The sequence below is a fragment of the Suillus subalutaceus genome (genome assembly GCF_016647625.1).
Source record: "Suillus subalutaceus strain FC151 chromosome Unknown DFJ58scaffold_33, whole genome shotgun sequence".
NCBI lineage: Eukaryota > Fungi > Basidiomycota > Agaricomycetes > Boletales > Suillaceae > Suillus > Suillus subalutaceus.
In genome coordinates, this window is record NW_024540282.1 from 310,158 (window position 1) to 324,722 (window position 14,565).

Consider the following 14,565-nt stretch of genomic DNA (forward strand, 5'->3'; position numbering starts at 1 on the left):
ATACAAAAACACCGAAATCGGATTTCGACTCAGCTATAGAAATATTTCAAGATGCGCTCAGCGCTGGTTCATCCAAACGATGTCTGATCATGATGCTAATGCTGTTGGTGACAGCTACCTTCATATCGATAGAAAGGTCATGTAGGTGCACCGTATTGGGATAACATGCGAGTCAAGTGACACGAACATCGTCGCTGCCTAGACATAAACTCAACCACAATCAACTACAGAATAATACAAATACAACAGTTTTTCAACGTATTCATGCATAACCAGTCAACAGAATCGTGCCACTACCATAAAGTCACGTAACATACCTGGGGCAAGGTCATAAGTTCGCACGGCGAACCCCTAGTGAACAAAAATGGATTCTGGTCTATCGATATGAAGCCTGTAGTGTTGTTGGCAGATTACTGCCGTTCTGCCATTCGCCGTGGCAGAACTTGGCAGAACCTGGCAGTTGGCAGAAGGTCTGGGGCAGAACTTGGCAGAAGTACAAAAGGTACCGGAGGATGCGTGAGACGAATGTATGATAAACTGTATAGTTGTCAATGCAAATCCTTTCTGTATCTACCCAGTAAATGAACATTACTACTACTACGTGTTTTCCATGGCTAAGTCTGGAGGGCGCCCTCTTCCCAAGGTTGTCGAAGACAATTTTGACCGCCTCGAAGATGTCCCCAACTCATCTAATAGATCTTATTTCAACTGTCCGCTTAATTCCCCTGGCACTCATATCGAGAACCGCGACAACAATCTGCCGAAACACCTTACCGACGCCGCTCGATGCCCTAACTGTCCACCTGGAGACACTTGCTAGCGGGAGGCCTGTTCGTCGCCGTCATGCACACATGTACACCCGAGATGAGCCTGGTATCGACCTTGATACAGCACGTAACCTCGAAAACACATTTGCATTCGAGCCACCACTTACAATCCAAAGTAACAACATCGACGACCTGCTTGCTGGCCCGGAAGACATTTCAGTTGACGAGATTGATGCAGAATTTGATGCACTCGAGAAGCAGGATGTCGTTGAGAGTTTTGAAGATGTTGATATTGATGGACTCGAGATATTGGAAGGTAATGTGTATAACTTCGACGAGCTCGCACGAGTTGAGGCCGGTATGGTGCCAAAATCTATTGATGAAGAGTTCTCGGTGATTGATCATGGTGTGAGAGGGTGGTTGGGATGTTGCATCATTATATTAATGTCAACCAATGGTTTCTTGACAAATAATTTACCTCTGCCTAGTTTTGCCATGGCACAACCCTAGTTCTGCCATGTTCTGCCGGTTCTGCCGGCAGAACTGCCCGCAAATAGTTCTGCCCACAACACTATATGAAGGTAGCTATAACCGTACGTTCTTCCCATACTCATCGCATCTCTATCCCATTCATTGCACCAAAAAGTCTGGAGTTCAGCCACACGATAAATCGTTGCTAATGTTATCTTCGTTGTCCTTCCGGTTGTCACGTGGAGTGTCGACCACAATATATCCTCCGTGTGTACTTGCATCATGAGTTTTCTTATCTGACTGAAGACATGCTGCAGTATTACACACGCACAATCATGGGGAATGGTGTATAGGCCGACAATAACACGGCCCTTCATTGACATGTCGCAAGGTGTTCCAGGAACTCCTCCATCCAAAGTCCTTCTCGAGGCTCTATCACACTCATCGTCTTCTCCGGGATCATCAGGGTACGGCGATGTTGTTGGAGAATCTACCCTTCGTTCGGCCTTTGCGGAGGAGATGAAAACAGTATATGGACGAGAAATGGATGTTACCCAAGACGACATTGCTATAACGGCTGGGTGCAACTTGGCATTCGTTGCGACTGTGATGTGTCTTGCTGATCCAGGAGACGAGATTATCCTGCCAGTTCCGTGGTATGTTTTTTGTCTCTCCTTTGTGGTCCTGCTCAAAAGATGTTGGATAGGTATTTTAACCACCAGTATGGTAGTTTACCTGCTGAATCTGCTCTCATTTACCTGATCACCTACCCAGAATGACCTTGAATCTTCTCAGCATCAAAACAGTACCACTATACACTCGCGTTGATGAGGGCTTCCTTCCTTCAACAAGCGACTGCGAGAAGTTAATCAACTCACGAACAAAGGCAATTGCGCTTGTGACTCCAAGCAACCCAGTTCGTTCCTTTCTGGTTGACATGCATTAATTTATAACCACCATACAGACAGGTGCAATTTACTCTTCGGACTTGATTTCAAAGTTCGCCAAGCTCGCACAGAAACACAAGATTGCTCTTGTCCTCGACGAGACTTACCGGGATTTTGTGGATACTCTGCCCCCGCACACCCTTTTCGCTCCAGTTCAGACTGAGTTGTTGAAGCCCTCATCGTCATGGAGATCAAACATCATTCATCTCTTCTCCTTTTCCAAGTCTTACTGCTTCCCTGGACATCGGCTGGGTTTGATTGCAGCGTCACCCGACTTCTTGAAACACGTCACCACCACACTCGATTGCCTACAAATATGTGCGCCACGCCCTCCACAATTAGCTCTCACTTCTCCAGGCTTGCTACCTATATTGCGTCAGTCAATCCAAGCCAATGCTCAATCACTTAAAATACGCCACAATATCTTCCGCACGCATCTCCCTCCCAATTGGACGATCGGATCGCAAGGCGGTTATTTCGCCTTTGTAAAGCACCCTTTTGTCGGGATCCCTGCAATTACATTATGCCAACGACTTGCGGAAGAACTCGGCGTTTTGGCCCTTCCCATGCAGTTCTTCTGCGATGACAGCATCGGGCCTGACCTCGAGTCACTTGGTCAGTCAAAGATGGATTGGGAGCGCTGGATTAGATTCTCAGTGGCGAATGTGAGTGATGACTTGGTAAAACAAGTATGTGAGCGACTGCATGAGTGCGAGCGCCATCTCGGTTTGAAAGCAGAGTAGTCCAGATTAGTTCGTGCCTCCAGATGCCACTTGTTGCCACGGAGTAGGATTTTGCCGCAGCATCTTGGGGACAGGGGACTGCTCAGAATGATCCGTACCTTTGTTTGTTGACAACCAGTACCTTACGGCATGACATGAGTCACCCAAGCGGTGAGGTACCCATAGGTGTATGAAATGGAGTTTGAGCGCATACTTACGAGACTGAGTTGAATCTGAATGGCCGCTGTAAGTCCCGGCCATGCCAATTGAGTTGATTTCGTAGATCCAAGAGAATTGACAGGTAACGCTTATGTTAATGACGAGGTGGGCTGCTCCAGCTAGCTCCGCACTTTCAAAATCAAAGCCTAATCTGTCATGTTCACTCGAGAAACTACAAAGGGAGTGAAGTTTGTCAAATGACTAATTAGCGCGGTGTCTACTAAGTCTATTCTCCCTCTCTCTGCCACTGTCAATATCATGGCAACTCCAACAACAACCTTCCGCCCAACTACTCCGCCCGCTGGACGCACGTTTGCGAACCAGGATGCCCTGCCAAAGCTCCCAGTTCCATCTCTCGATGACACTTGCAAGCGCTACTTGACCGCTCTTCGAGGTCTCCAGGATGACAAGGAACATGCTGCCACTCAGCATGCTGTTCGAACTTTCTTAGATGGCGAAGGTCCCGCTCTACAGAGGAGATTGAACGAGTGGGCTCAAGAGAAAGCGAGGTGAGTTTCGTCCATCGCTAATCGAACTGCTTCTTCATTACGGCTTTCCGGATCTTGCCTTGCGACTCTTTCGCTGCTCGCAGCTATATCGAGGACTTCTGGTGAGCTTCTCTTATTTTGCCTCGAGGTACTTCTCTAATCATGGGTATCTCATCCTTGTGGGTAGGTATGAAAGCTACCTCTCGCACAGCGATCCTGTAGTACTTGCTCTCAATCCGTTTTTTGTCCTCGAGTACGTTTCATGTGATTTTCATCTGCCTTTTAAAACCCTCCTTAAATCCATTGCCGGCAGGAATGATCCTACCCCAGATCGGGGCTCTCAGCTACCCCGCGCTACGGCTCTTATTATATCATCATTAGGCTTTATTCATGATCTCCGCCAAGGTCTACTTGACCCCGATACCGTACGTGGTCGTGCACTAGATATGGATCAGTACAGTAGATTGTTTGGGACTGCTCGTATACCAACAGAGGTATGTCTCTCAAACTTGCACGTGAACTCGAATTAAATCTATCCGTTCGGTTAGCGTGGCTGCAAAATGCTCGCGAATGATGCGGCTCGTCATATAGTAGTTTTGCGGAGAGGACAATTCTGTTAGCTGGACATGCTAACTTATGCATTCAGCCGCTAATATCCCACTAGATTGGTTTGATGCCCTTGACGAGGACAACCGACCACTGTTAACAGAGCGTGAGGTTCTTCGCAACCTCCAAGCCATCTGCAAGGACGCTGACAAGACTCCGATCACTGAGGTCAGGACTTATTGATCAACACTTATCTACTTGCTCTAACTGTGACTCATAAAGGTTGCCCGTACGGCTATTGGTGTTCTCACTACTGAGAATCGGAAGACTTGGTCTTCTCTTCGACATGAACTCGCCCAGGACAAGACCAATGCAGCTTGCCTGCGCCTGGTCGACGATGCCTTGTTCATTGTCTGCTTGGATGATGCAGCCCCAAGTCGCGATGGTGTCGGCGCACTCGTTCGAAATGGTGAAAAGGGAGAAGACCTTGCTGCTCTATGCAGTAATTTCCTCTGTGGAACTTATGACCTGCGGGAAGGTGTGCAGGTGGGTACGTGCACTAACAGGTGGTATGACAAAGTGAGTCAGCGTTCACGATGTTTGTTGGTAATTGATTTCATTCGTTATTCAATTTAAGCTACAAATCATTGTGTGTGCGGATGGTGCCGCCGGCATCAATTTTGAACATACCGGCGTTGACGGCCACACAGTTTTGAGGTACTTCCCAGTCGCCTCAAACTTGTTTTCTTATATGCTCATGTTATCATCAGGTTTGCCGCAGATGTCTTCACTGAAGGCCTGATGCTCCTTGCGCGTTCAATCAATCCTTCCGCACCCACGCTGTTCCATGCGTCCCTTTCCCCGCACGCCAAATCCTACAAGCCCCCCAAGTCGATAGCTAATGGCAAATTGCCAATAACTTCTCAAATTGTCTCATATGATACCTCACCCTCTAAACTCATGTGGACCCTGACTCCCTCAATTCGCGTCGGCATTCGGTATGCTGAGACGCGGCTGAGTGACCTTATATGTCAGAATGATTGTCAGGCACTCGAGTTCAAGGGTTATGGAAAGAACTTTATCACGAGTCATGGTTTCAGTCCCGATGCGTTCGTGCAGATGGCTTTCCAGGCGGCATATTTCGGACTTTATGGTCAGGATGCGCTCTTCAGAGATTCTGAAACCTTAATGCTGACATGGTATTAGGGAGAACGGAATGCACTTATGAACCTGCGATGACGAAGGCCTTCCTTCATGGGAGGACTGAAGCAATCCGGACAGTGCAACCAGAGAGCGTCGAGTTCACGAAGGTAAGCGCCTACGTGATCATCGGGTCTTGCTTACTGGTTTCCACTCGTCTATTTAGACATTTTTCTCGGAGTGTTCGCCAGATGAGAAGATCCATGAATTGCGCAAGGCCTGTGAGCGACACGTACAACTTACGAAGGAATGCAGCCAGGGCTTTGGCCAAGACCGGTCTGTCCTCCTGTTAGCTGTACCCGATTTCAGTATTGATGGCTTGTTGTAGACACCTATATGCGTTATACTGCTTACATCAGCGCCAGGTGGCAGGAAACCTTGATCCATCTCCTGATGACCCAATCCCGAACGGAAACATTCGGAATAATGTCCTCCCATCAATCTTCGCTGACCCGGGCTGGAATCTACTAAGTACTTCTATCTTGTCCACTTCAAACTGTGGAAATCCTGCATTACGCCTGTTCGGATTCGGACCTGTTGCGGCTGATGGCTATGGCATTGGATATATCATTAAAGAGAACGGGATTAGCGTGTACGTCACAATTTTTATTATCAATTGACGTGTCACTGACGCTGACGAATGCGCCCACAGCGTCGCTTCATCGAAGCATCTACAGACGCGTCGATTCCTGGATACCCTTCAGGGATATCTGTTAGAAGTTCAGAGGATCTTAATTCAGCTCCACCGCTCTGCAAATGAACGCCCTGCGCCATTTGTTGATCACGCTGGTATCCTCCGTGACTCCAAGACTGGTCGGCCAATCAACGGCCATGGTTACGGGTCAGACGAATCAGGGAGCGACTACGAGGACACTATGCGTGAGTCATTTGGTTATGCGCAGCTTTTCGTAAGCTTACTAACGGATATATTCTTAGCCGGGTATTCGTTCTTTGGTAGTGGCGATATCGATCTGCTCGGACGCCGCAAGAGAAGTCCGTATGCGAATATTGGTGTGTCTCAATGTCCTCGTGCCTATGTTTTTCCAGCGCTGATTAACCTCGGCATGTAGGAAAAGTCCTCCCGCTGTCCGATTACTGACGGAAGGTGACTAAATGCTGTATGTACAAGTATCGGAGTATATATCCTGGCCTATGATTTTATTACTTTTTGTGCATCACTACATTTATGATGTATCTGAGTCGACCTATCTGTATATGTAATCATATGACGTGCTCTTTAGACCATAATGACATTCCGTGGGCTACCCGCTAGTATGCGGCGCTGATAAACAAACGACAACTGAGATAAATGGATGATGCTCTGAATCAGTCTCCTATCATATTCCCACTCTCTTCACCATCACTATCTCATCGAAACCATCATGTCCACCCACACTCTCCCTGATCTCCCATACGCCTATGATGCTCTCGAGCCTTTCATCTCGAGGCAGATTATGGAGCTTCACCACAAGAAGCACCATCAAACCTATGTGAACGCTCTCAACGCTGCCGAGGCTAGTTACGCAAAAAGCTCCACCCCCAGGGAGCGCATCGCCCTCCAGGCAGCACTCAAGTTCAACGGTGGTGGTAAGTCTTCATACTTAACTCAGGTGCCAAATGATCGCGTCATTGGTGTTCTTATCTTATCGCTCGTCATCGATCGTGACTCATCCACGTTATTCATTACACGTATTTAGGTCATATCAACCATTCTCTCTTCTGGAAGAACCTGGCGCCTGCCTCCAGTGAGGGCAAGGGTAACGGTGGTTCCCTGAAGTCTGGTCCTCTTAAGGATGCCATCGTGCAGACCTTCGGGTCGCTCGATGCTCTCAAGAAGGAGTTCAATGCCACCACCGCTGGTATTCAAGGTTCCGGATGGGGCTGGCTCGTAAGTTTCTTGTTTCATCACAAATGACTGATGTGATGTTCACGGCTCGTCATGCTCAGGGTTTGAACCCCGCCACAAAGCGCCTTGAGATCAGCACGACTGCAAACCAGGACCCGCTTTTGACACTCGTCCCTATCATTGGGGTTGACATTTGGGAGCATGCTTTCTACCTCCAGTATCTCAACGTTAAGGTTGATGTGAGTCATTATTCTTCGTTGGAGCGAGATACACTTTATTGATCACATCTTTTAGTACCTGAATGCCATTTGGAGCGTTATCAACTTTGAGGAGGCTGAAAAGAGGTACACGGAGGGTCTTTCTTCTAGCAAGCTGTAAGCTCTCGAGAAGGCAACAGAATAAAATAACAGAGGAATGAATTCGCGTCATGTTGTATTATCGATGCGTCGCTTGTCGCAATGAATTGTATCTATTGTTCGTTTTAGGACAAAGCTTTGATAGGTTTGGTTATCTGTTCGCTCGTTCAATCTATTTTCCCTTGAAGAAGTCGTTTATATTTACCACAGTATGCGCACGCAAGCCTCATGATTCATATACATATGTCAGCAAGGCTAATTAGACATGCAACAGCCTAATCTACGTGCACAGGTTTGTTGCTTGTCTGACATTCAGCACCGTCACCCTCTAATGTCACAAGGAAATCAGCAGGAATCCCTCGGAGACTAATAGTGATATCAGTCGCACGAATAGCTTGGAGAAAATCGTGAATATGTGCTGGGTGGATATAGGTATCACGAACCGGTAACGGCGACTTATTGCACTCCACTGAAGTGTGTTCTGGTTGGACACCCGGGCACCTTTCTAATAGAAGAAACGGAGGTCTGGATAGGGGAGTCTAGGATTCAGGTACCATCGAGTGGCTGAAAGAGCTTCTATAGGAGGGCATCATCGAGTGGCTGAATGGATATATGTAGATCGACGACACCACCGTGACACTGCATACTATTGATGCCGACATGTATAGCGTACGAAGTTTGTCTCTCCCGAGTGTTCTGGCTGGCTTGGCTCCTTGCCCAGGGGCGCTGCGAGGGCGATCAGGGATGACATCGACAAGGCTAGACAAGGACATGTGGCTGAGGAATGCAGTATTCTGGCACAACGCAGACGCAGAATGCATCAAACATATGGGGGAGGGAGATAGATACACAATCGGAGATTGAATCGTTGTTGGCTCTGGCCCTTGCTGAACGTTCGAACTTTGTCACTTTCACGAACTTATCAGCACCCTTCAAAGCTTAATTAAGCTTCATCGATCATCCCAAATTTCTACTTGCGGCAATCGCGCAACAGCGAGGACTGAAAACAAATGTTCGATTCTTGCCAAGGGTCTTTGCAATTGTGGCCCGGATTTTCGTTCACGAGAAGTTTTGAAGCATGCATTATAACCCCTGTCAACTCTAAATCTGGGAGAGAAGACAACTTCGTGTCATGCAGCACTCGGCCTGAACTTCTGAAAGGTACGTGTAGATTGTGATATTCCGAGTCTGGTGTGCTCTGAGCAGTTCTGAATCTTCTGATCAACACGTTGCACAGCGGACTTTCGAAAATCAATGACAACGGCATAATTGACATCCACCAACAATTCGCCAACACGACCCGCAACTCTCAGCGTCTGACCATTCCGATCTCGAATCCCGAAGTCTCTTCCGGATGCACAGAATCGAGTACTAGGTTTTTATGCGTCACATGTTACTCCTAGTCTACGGCATGCACATGATAAAATGATCGGAGTCGAGGGCTCAGACCTCCATGTATATGTACAGCTCCTGCTGTCACTTATCTCAGCACACGAATGACAGTCGACACCAAACCTCAAACTTTTTTTGCAGGACCCCCGGCTGCACAAGAGCACAAAGAGGGGTCAGAGGAGCTGGGAGTTGAATACCCAGTCTCCGAGGAATCCGATCTTCCTTTGGTCGTGCAAGAGTTTCCAGAAGGTGGTCTTGCCGCTTGGTCCACTGCTTTTGGATCGTAAGGAGACACAATTTTGGTGGGGCTGGCTCTTACTTAATTGGCCTAGGCGTCTTATACTGTTCTGCAGTTTGGGGTGAGTATTGCGCTCTATCATCGATGAAGAATCTCGCTCTGATGGTTAAAAGTTACACCTCTTCATTTGGTGTCTATCGAGGTATTGCTGAACACGAAATTGAGGATGGAACTATAAATAAACGGCTTGCCCTCCAGACTTCTATACTGAGCATTACCTCACACATGAGACGTCATTTGCTATTTCGTGAGTTCTACATGCTTCTCTATCGTGGGTATCCTCATGGTCTCTTGCAGATTCATCGGGAGCTTCAATGGGTCTTTAGGCAGCACTCTGCGCCTTATATCAGGCTCACTATATGATCGAGGTTATTTGTGAGTGTAGATGCAAGTGTCTTGGAGACGGTACTCAACAGGCCTACCTAGTTACCATCTTGTCATTACCGGATCGCTTCTGCAGAGTTTCTCTCTCTTCATGCTGTCACTGGCGAAGCCCAATCAGTACTTCCAGGTAACGCCCTCTGGCTTTCTGACGTTTCGTTTTCTAACATCGTAATAGGTATTCCTTACTCATGGCTTAGGCTCAGGTATCGCATTGGGGCTACTGCACGTCCCGAGCCTAGCTATTGTCTCGCATTATTTCAAACGGAGACGCACGCTAGTGATGACGTTTGCTACTTTGGGCTCATTGATGGGTGCTATCGTTTATTCAATTATGCTTAATAACCTCCTCAATGGACGCGTTGGTTTTGCCAATGGCGTGCGTGCAAGTGCAGGGTTGACCAGTGTTCTCCTTTTGGTTGCATACTTGTGTATGCGAACTCGTCTTGATTCGCCCACGACACCAGTGAACTATATTGCGGCAGCTAAAAAATGTCTTCGTGATGTTCCGTTTATTTTCGCGATAGTAAGGTGAGACCTGCAATACAGGATCTCTCGAATTCTCTCAAATGATCACTTGTTATGCAGGGCGTTTCTTTTCCTGATTGGCCTTTACTACCCGACATCTTTTCTTCAACTCGACTCTATGAAACACGGTATCGACACTACCTTTTTGTTTTACTCTGTGGGTTCTAGCATTATGCAAGTGGTTTTCTTGCTGATGCGATCACTAGCTTGTGATTGTAAATGCGTCCAGTTCTGTGGGACGAGTTACAGCAGGGTATATCGCAGCGTTTACAGGAGTACTAAACTTAATCGTGATTGCGGCAATTTCGTGCGGATCGCTAATTTTGGGTATGATTGGATTGGGCAGCCTGACCAGCGTTGTTATTCTCGGAGTGCTTTTTGGCTATTGTGCAGGGGTGTGTAAGTATTTTTCCGTTTCACTACATAGTTGAAGGTGTTATTGATCGTTCATGTAGATGACTCGATCGTGGGTCCACTCGTGGCTACCCTAACACCCAACCCATCTGAACTTGGGTGAGTGATAACTCGAGCTTCGGTATGTGCGAATGATCTGATCAGGTCCGACAGTGGGTGGATCTATTTCTTTGTTGGTGGTCAGTAGGATCAGATTTACTTCTATATTATTTTGAACTCGCACACGTTCATCCTGCAGGATTCGGAAATTTAATTGGTAGGTGCATTTGTAGCGTTTCTTGCTTCACCTTATAAATATTTATCTAGGAAACCCCATATCCGGTGCTCTGCTTACATCGAAATATATTTGGTGGAAACCCGCTTTGTTCTCTGGGGTGAGTGGACTGCTTCTCCATTCATATCCACTTCGATTAAATAAATCGCAGATCGTTTCACTGGCTGGTGCCGCAATGTACATTTTCATGCAGTTCATTTACATCAGAAGGCAGAAGAAGGATGAATCGTGAGTGACTGGCTCATGCGTCCATCTACGGGGCAATATTAATATATATGGCCACACTCAACAGAACGCGAGAACGACAACGTAGTGACACAGGATATGTCGAAACTGTTTATGATGGGAATCGGGGTACGAGCACGAAACAAGCAAACTGAGTGGCGAGGAAAGTACAAGTGATTACCACTGCACGTCTCGTAACCATGATTGTATTGTGTGGATGATTTGATTCTAGAAACGCATCATTGCAACTTGACCCTTCTTTCTCCCACAATTAATTTGGCCAAGCGGATTGAGACCGTACTAAGTCGAGGATGTAAAGTTGGCCGTCTGATCACAAAGGCGCGAAAGTAGAGTCAGGTGTAGAAAAGCCGGAAAAGCTATACAACACTTATATGGTCATTTCAGAAATAGGTTTCAAACTTGTGAAAAAAGTTCTTTTCATGGGCTGGTACATATCATGGAGGGTACTTCTAGGAATGATATGAGCCAACAATTAAAGAAATCGGTGGTTGGGTTGTGGAGATATGGCCAAAATACTGCGGCATTCCTAGGTTTTCCCACGGTCCAGGACTGCCCCCGCCGCGCCGCCATGCCTGGCGACACCACCATCCTTCGATCCCTATGCCTGGCGCTCTAGGACTGCCGCCGCCAACACCACCGTCATTCGACCCCCCCCCCCCCCTCACTCGCCACCATTTCTCACTATGCCTGGCGCTCTAGGACTGCCGCCGCCAACACCACCATCATTCGACCCCCCCATACACTGGCGCTCCACTGCTATACATGCATCTCCCTATGCCTGGTGCTCTAAGGACTGCCACCGCCGCACCACCATCATTCGACCCCCCTCCACAATCTCCCTGTGCACAGTGGCACTCTGAGACTGCCATCCATGCTGCATCATCATACATGATACATCATTCTCTACCCAAAAAAAAAAAAAAAAAAAAAAAAAAAAGACCCTGCACACAGTGGCACTCTAGGACTGCCACCACAGCACACCTTCTTATCATACATGCTAAACCCCCTCTAAAAATGACCCTGCACACACAGTGGCCATCCAGGAAGGCCACCATGCGTCATCATTCTCATCATATATACACTTCTCTGTCAAAAAATTGACCCCCACACACAGTGGCACTCTAGGACTGCCACAATGCGCATCTCACTGAAATGAACCATGCATCATGAATGCTGCTTCAATTCATGGTTGGCATCGAAAGACCACACACACAGTGGCACTCTAGGACTGCCACCATGCACTCCTTCAAAAAATATGTCACTATTCTCCATATTGTATATGAGATTGCCATGCGTACAACATTACATTTATGTATTCAAATGGTGGCGCTCGTACGCCTTCACAATATGTCCCTATTCTTGATGCTGTACACTGACTAAAATGAACCATGCATCAATGCCGCTTCGATTCCGTAAAAATAAATAACCCTGTGCCCAGTGGCACTCTGGGACTGCCACCACGGCACACCTTAAACCACACTAAAACGCTGGCAGCTTGTCCGACAACAAAAGCCCCATCCCCATCCCGCCCATCCTCTGTTTGACCGCACCGCTCATGTCTCGACAGAGGCTCGCATTATCAGACTGTCATTCATCACAAGCCTCCCTTTGTTTTCACCAACCACTCATGTCCCCCCCATGAAAAACAAGAAAAAACCTGATACACACAGTGGCACTCTGAGATGACCACCAATGCACACCCCTCCATTACTTAAATTCCCTTCATTTGACCACTCAAAAAAAAAAACAAATTCAATTGTTCCCCCTTGGCATTCTACCCACCCCCCACACACAGTGGCACTCTGAAGACTGCCACCAATAAAACATGCCCTTCATTTGACCGCTCAAAATGATGAGGAGTGGGCTGATGGTCAGAGGCCTGCTGCGCAAAGATACCATGTGCCAACAAGAAACAGTAGGTACATTTTTTCCAGCTACCATTGAAAACATACGTACAAACCCTCTCTGCAATCCCAACAAGAGGCAAAAGCTTCCTCCAGGCAAGTCCACAGTTTGAGTGATATCAGTTCTGTTCTTCAACTGTCGCTGTACTGTTTGCAATGCCACAACCTTGCTCGATGTGATGAGGACTGCAAGGCTGGTCAAGACTGCTTCCTGGTAATATTCTGGCTGGTGCAGATGATGTATGTAGCTGCACTGTGTTTTTTTGGCATATGAGCGGTGCCACAGCATTAGAACCTGGAAAAAACATGTTCGCAAGTCTCCAGATCCTTATCCTTGATCCCAAGACCTTCTTGATAGAGAGTATGGTACTGTAGTTGGCAGCAACGATTGTGGGCGTGTCCATGAAAAGAGTTGACAACAAAATGATGATTCAGCCTCTTCACTTTGTCGAGGTGATTGAGCTGGCGGCTACAGTCTTTGAGAATGAACACTCAATGGTCATAACCAGTCACGCCATTGGGCCCATAGACGTCAATCAACTTGTTTGCTGTTGCGAGAGCATACTTCGTTCACGCTTGACAAATGTATATCATTAATTAAACAATTAAGTTGAAATAGAACTGCACATACAGTTCACCACTTTGCCTAACGCCGTATACAATCTCCATCGTAGGGGTACACCGGGTTTTTCTCACGCCCGTCGTCCCTGCTTTTGCTTCCTGCACACCAATTCAAGTTCGACATGCTTAGGGTTAGGGTTAGGGTCTCTCGCGCGCGCCCGATCCGCATTTTCAAGTCTTTTTGTGTTTTTTTTTTTTTTTTTTTTTTTCCCTGGCGCTGGCACGAAACAAATACACAAAAGCATTACACAACAGGCACACTGATCAGCACATGAATAAGTAATCAGTTAAAGCTCGACTCGATCAACAGCGCAAACAACTCTCAACGCATCAACATGTGAGCGTAGATATCAGCGCAGAGCAGGCGCAATGAAATTATGACACCGAAACAACGAGCGACATCAGGACACTAGAGAGAGGGCGAGCTACATGCTTCAACATCATGCAAAAACGAGTGGAAGAGAACGTCGACCGGCAGGCCAGCAACGTAGAAGAAAAAGATAGGGCGCTGACAGACAATGGCCAGAGCGGAAGAGAGCTCATACCAACGGGACCAGAAAGTGGGGCAAGGAGAGGTTGGACTGGCCATGCCAGAAAGTGGAGCAGAGCAGAAAGATAGGTCGGACTGGCAGTGCCAGAAAAGCGGGTAGAGCAGCGAGCCAAAAGCGGGGGCAGAGCGGAAAGAGAGGTCAGACTGGCAGTGCCAGAAAAGTGGGTAGAGCGGCGAGCGGAAGGCAGCAAAAGAGGCCAGACTGGCAGTGCCAGAAAAGTGTGGGTAGAGCGGCGAGCGGAAAGCGGAAAGGAAGCGGGGCAGACCAGAAAAAGAGGTCAGACTGGCAGTGCCAGAAAAATGGGTAGAGTGGCGAGCGCAGGTAAGAGTTTGAGAACAAAGAGAAATTAGATTGGCTGTGCCAGAAAGCGGAGCAAGGAGAGAAGTTAGACTGG

General features: G+C 47.5%; 6 protein-coding genes across 6 annotated transcripts; 5 read left to right on the forward strand and 1 right to left on the reverse strand.

Moving 5' to 3' along the window:
* Positions 1–576: 576 nt before the first annotated feature.
* On the forward strand, positions 577–1,277 carry DFJ58DRAFT_701464 (uncharacterized protein; the record flags this gene model as incomplete). Its single annotated transcript, XM_041383601.1, has 2 exons — positions 577–810; positions 856–1,277. The coding sequence occupies exons 1-2, from the start codon at positions 582–584 to the stop codon at positions 1,275–1,277; spliced, it is 651 nt and encodes a 216-aa protein (XP_041245638.1). The 5' UTR covers positions 577–581.
* Positions 1,262–3,121, forward strand: DFJ58DRAFT_779999 (pyridoxal phosphate-dependent transferase). Its single transcript, XM_041389720.1, has 5 exons — positions 1,262–1,505; positions 1,556–1,894; positions 1,945–1,959; positions 2,013–2,154; positions 2,203–3,121. Exons 1-5 carry the CDS (start codon positions 1,285–1,287, stop codon positions 2,926–2,928), a joined length of 1,443 nt encoding a protein of 480 aa, XP_041245639.1. The 5' UTR covers positions 1,262–1,284; the 3' UTR covers positions 2,929–3,121.
* Positions 3,122–3,128: 7 nt separating this feature from the next.
* DFJ58DRAFT_682205 (acyltransferase ChoActase/COT/CPT) lies at positions 3,129–6,683 on the forward strand. The gene is made up of 15 exons (XM_041383235.1): positions 3,129–3,635; positions 3,719–3,736; positions 3,802–3,867; positions 3,928–4,108; positions 4,163–4,229; positions 4,279–4,388; positions 4,443–4,739; positions 4,798–4,877; positions 4,931–5,313; positions 5,367–5,470; positions 5,527–5,636; positions 5,689–5,952; positions 6,013–6,239; positions 6,297–6,371; positions 6,431–6,683. Exons 1-15 carry the CDS (start codon positions 3,385–3,387, stop codon positions 6,457–6,459), a joined length of 2,262 nt encoding a protein of 753 aa, XP_041245640.1. The 5' UTR covers positions 3,129–3,384; the 3' UTR covers positions 6,460–6,683.
* Positions 6,579–7,784, forward strand: DFJ58DRAFT_281256 (Manganese/iron superoxide dismutase). Its single transcript, XM_041379650.1, has 4 exons — positions 6,579–6,947; positions 7,058–7,248; positions 7,308–7,445; positions 7,501–7,784. Exons 1-4 carry the CDS (start codon positions 6,743–6,745, stop codon positions 7,582–7,584), a joined length of 618 nt encoding a protein of 205 aa, XP_041245641.1. The 5' UTR covers positions 6,579–6,742; the 3' UTR covers positions 7,585–7,784.
* Positions 7,785–8,945: 1,161 nt separating this feature from the next.
* DFJ58DRAFT_281367 (major facilitator superfamily domain-containing protein) lies at positions 8,946–11,349 on the forward strand. Its single transcript, XM_041379651.1, has 15 exons — positions 8,946–9,237; positions 9,287–9,313; positions 9,366–9,394; positions 9,451–9,499; positions 9,550–9,627; positions 9,679–9,763; positions 9,812–10,164; positions 10,222–10,318; positions 10,368–10,560; positions 10,617–10,674; positions 10,729–10,754; positions 10,814–10,831; positions 10,882–10,949; positions 11,001–11,077; positions 11,142–11,349. The coding sequence occupies exons 1-15, from the start codon at positions 9,059–9,061 to the stop codon at positions 11,227–11,229; spliced, it is 1,425 nt and encodes a 474-aa protein (XP_041245642.1). The 5' UTR covers positions 8,946–9,058; the 3' UTR covers positions 11,230–11,349.
* Positions 11,350–13,287: 1,938 nt separating this feature from the next.
* Positions 13,288–13,446, reverse strand: DFJ58DRAFT_658103 (uncharacterized protein; the record flags this gene model as incomplete). The annotated part of the gene is made up of 1 exon (XM_041382014.1): positions 13,288–13,446. A coding segment is annotated over one exon (159 nt), but the record flags the coding sequence as incomplete, so codon positions are not given.
* Between the last annotated feature and the right edge of the window lie 1,119 nt (positions 13,447–14,565).

What these genes read in the sequence shown, in the direction of transcription:
- DFJ58DRAFT_779999 (XM_041389720.1), top strand. Translation starts at nt 1,285, where the DNA reads ATGTTCTGCCGGTTCTGCCGGCAGAACTGCCCGCAAATAGTTCTGCCC. An exon ending in TCGACCACAATATATCCTCC is followed by an intron (nt 1,506 to 1,555) that starts GTGTGTACTTGC and finishes GACATGCTGCAG; the next exon opens with TATTACACACGCACAATCAT. An exon ending in TTGTGACTCCAAGCAACCCA is followed by an intron (nt 2,155 to 2,202) that starts GTTCGTTCCTTT and finishes ACCACCATACAG; the next exon opens with ACAGGTGCAATTTACTCTTC.
- DFJ58DRAFT_281256 (XM_041379650.1), top strand. Translation starts at nt 6,743, where the DNA reads ATGTCCACCCACACTCTCCCTGATCTCCCATACGCCTATGATGCTCTC. An exon ending in GTTCCGGATGGGGCTGGCTC is followed by an intron (nt 7,249 to 7,307) that starts GTAAGTTTCTTG and finishes CGTCATGCTCAG; the next exon opens with GGTTTGAACCCCGCCACAAA. An exon ending in ATCTCAACGTTAAGGTTGAT is followed by an intron (nt 7,446 to 7,500) that starts GTGAGTCATTAT and finishes CACATCTTTTAG; the next exon opens with TACCTGAATGCCATTTGGAG.
- DFJ58DRAFT_682205 (XM_041383235.1), top strand. Translation starts at nt 3,385, where the DNA reads ATGGCAACTCCAACAACAACCTTCCGCCCAACTACTCCGCCCGCTGGA. An exon ending in CTGCTCGTATACCAACAGAG is followed by an intron (nt 4,109 to 4,162) that starts GTATGTCTCTCA and finishes CCGTTCGGTTAG; the next exon opens with CGTGGCTGCAAAATGCTCGC. An exon ending in GGCATATTTCGGACTTTATG is followed by an intron (nt 5,314 to 5,366) that starts GTCAGGATGCGC and finishes ACATGGTATTAG; the next exon opens with GGAGAACGGAATGCACTTAT.
- DFJ58DRAFT_281367 (XM_041379651.1), top strand. Translation starts at nt 9,059, where the DNA reads ATGACAGTCGACACCAAACCTCAAACTTTTTTTGCAGGACCCCCGGCT. An exon ending in TTCATTTGGTGTCTATCGAG is followed by an intron (nt 9,395 to 9,450) that starts GTATTGCTGAAC and finishes CTTGCCCTCCAG; the next exon opens with ACTTCTATACTGAGCATTAC. An exon ending in AACCCGCTTTGTTCTCTGGG is followed by an intron (nt 10,950 to 11,000) that starts GTGAGTGGACTG and finishes AATAAATCGCAG; the next exon opens with ATCGTTTCACTGGCTGGTGC.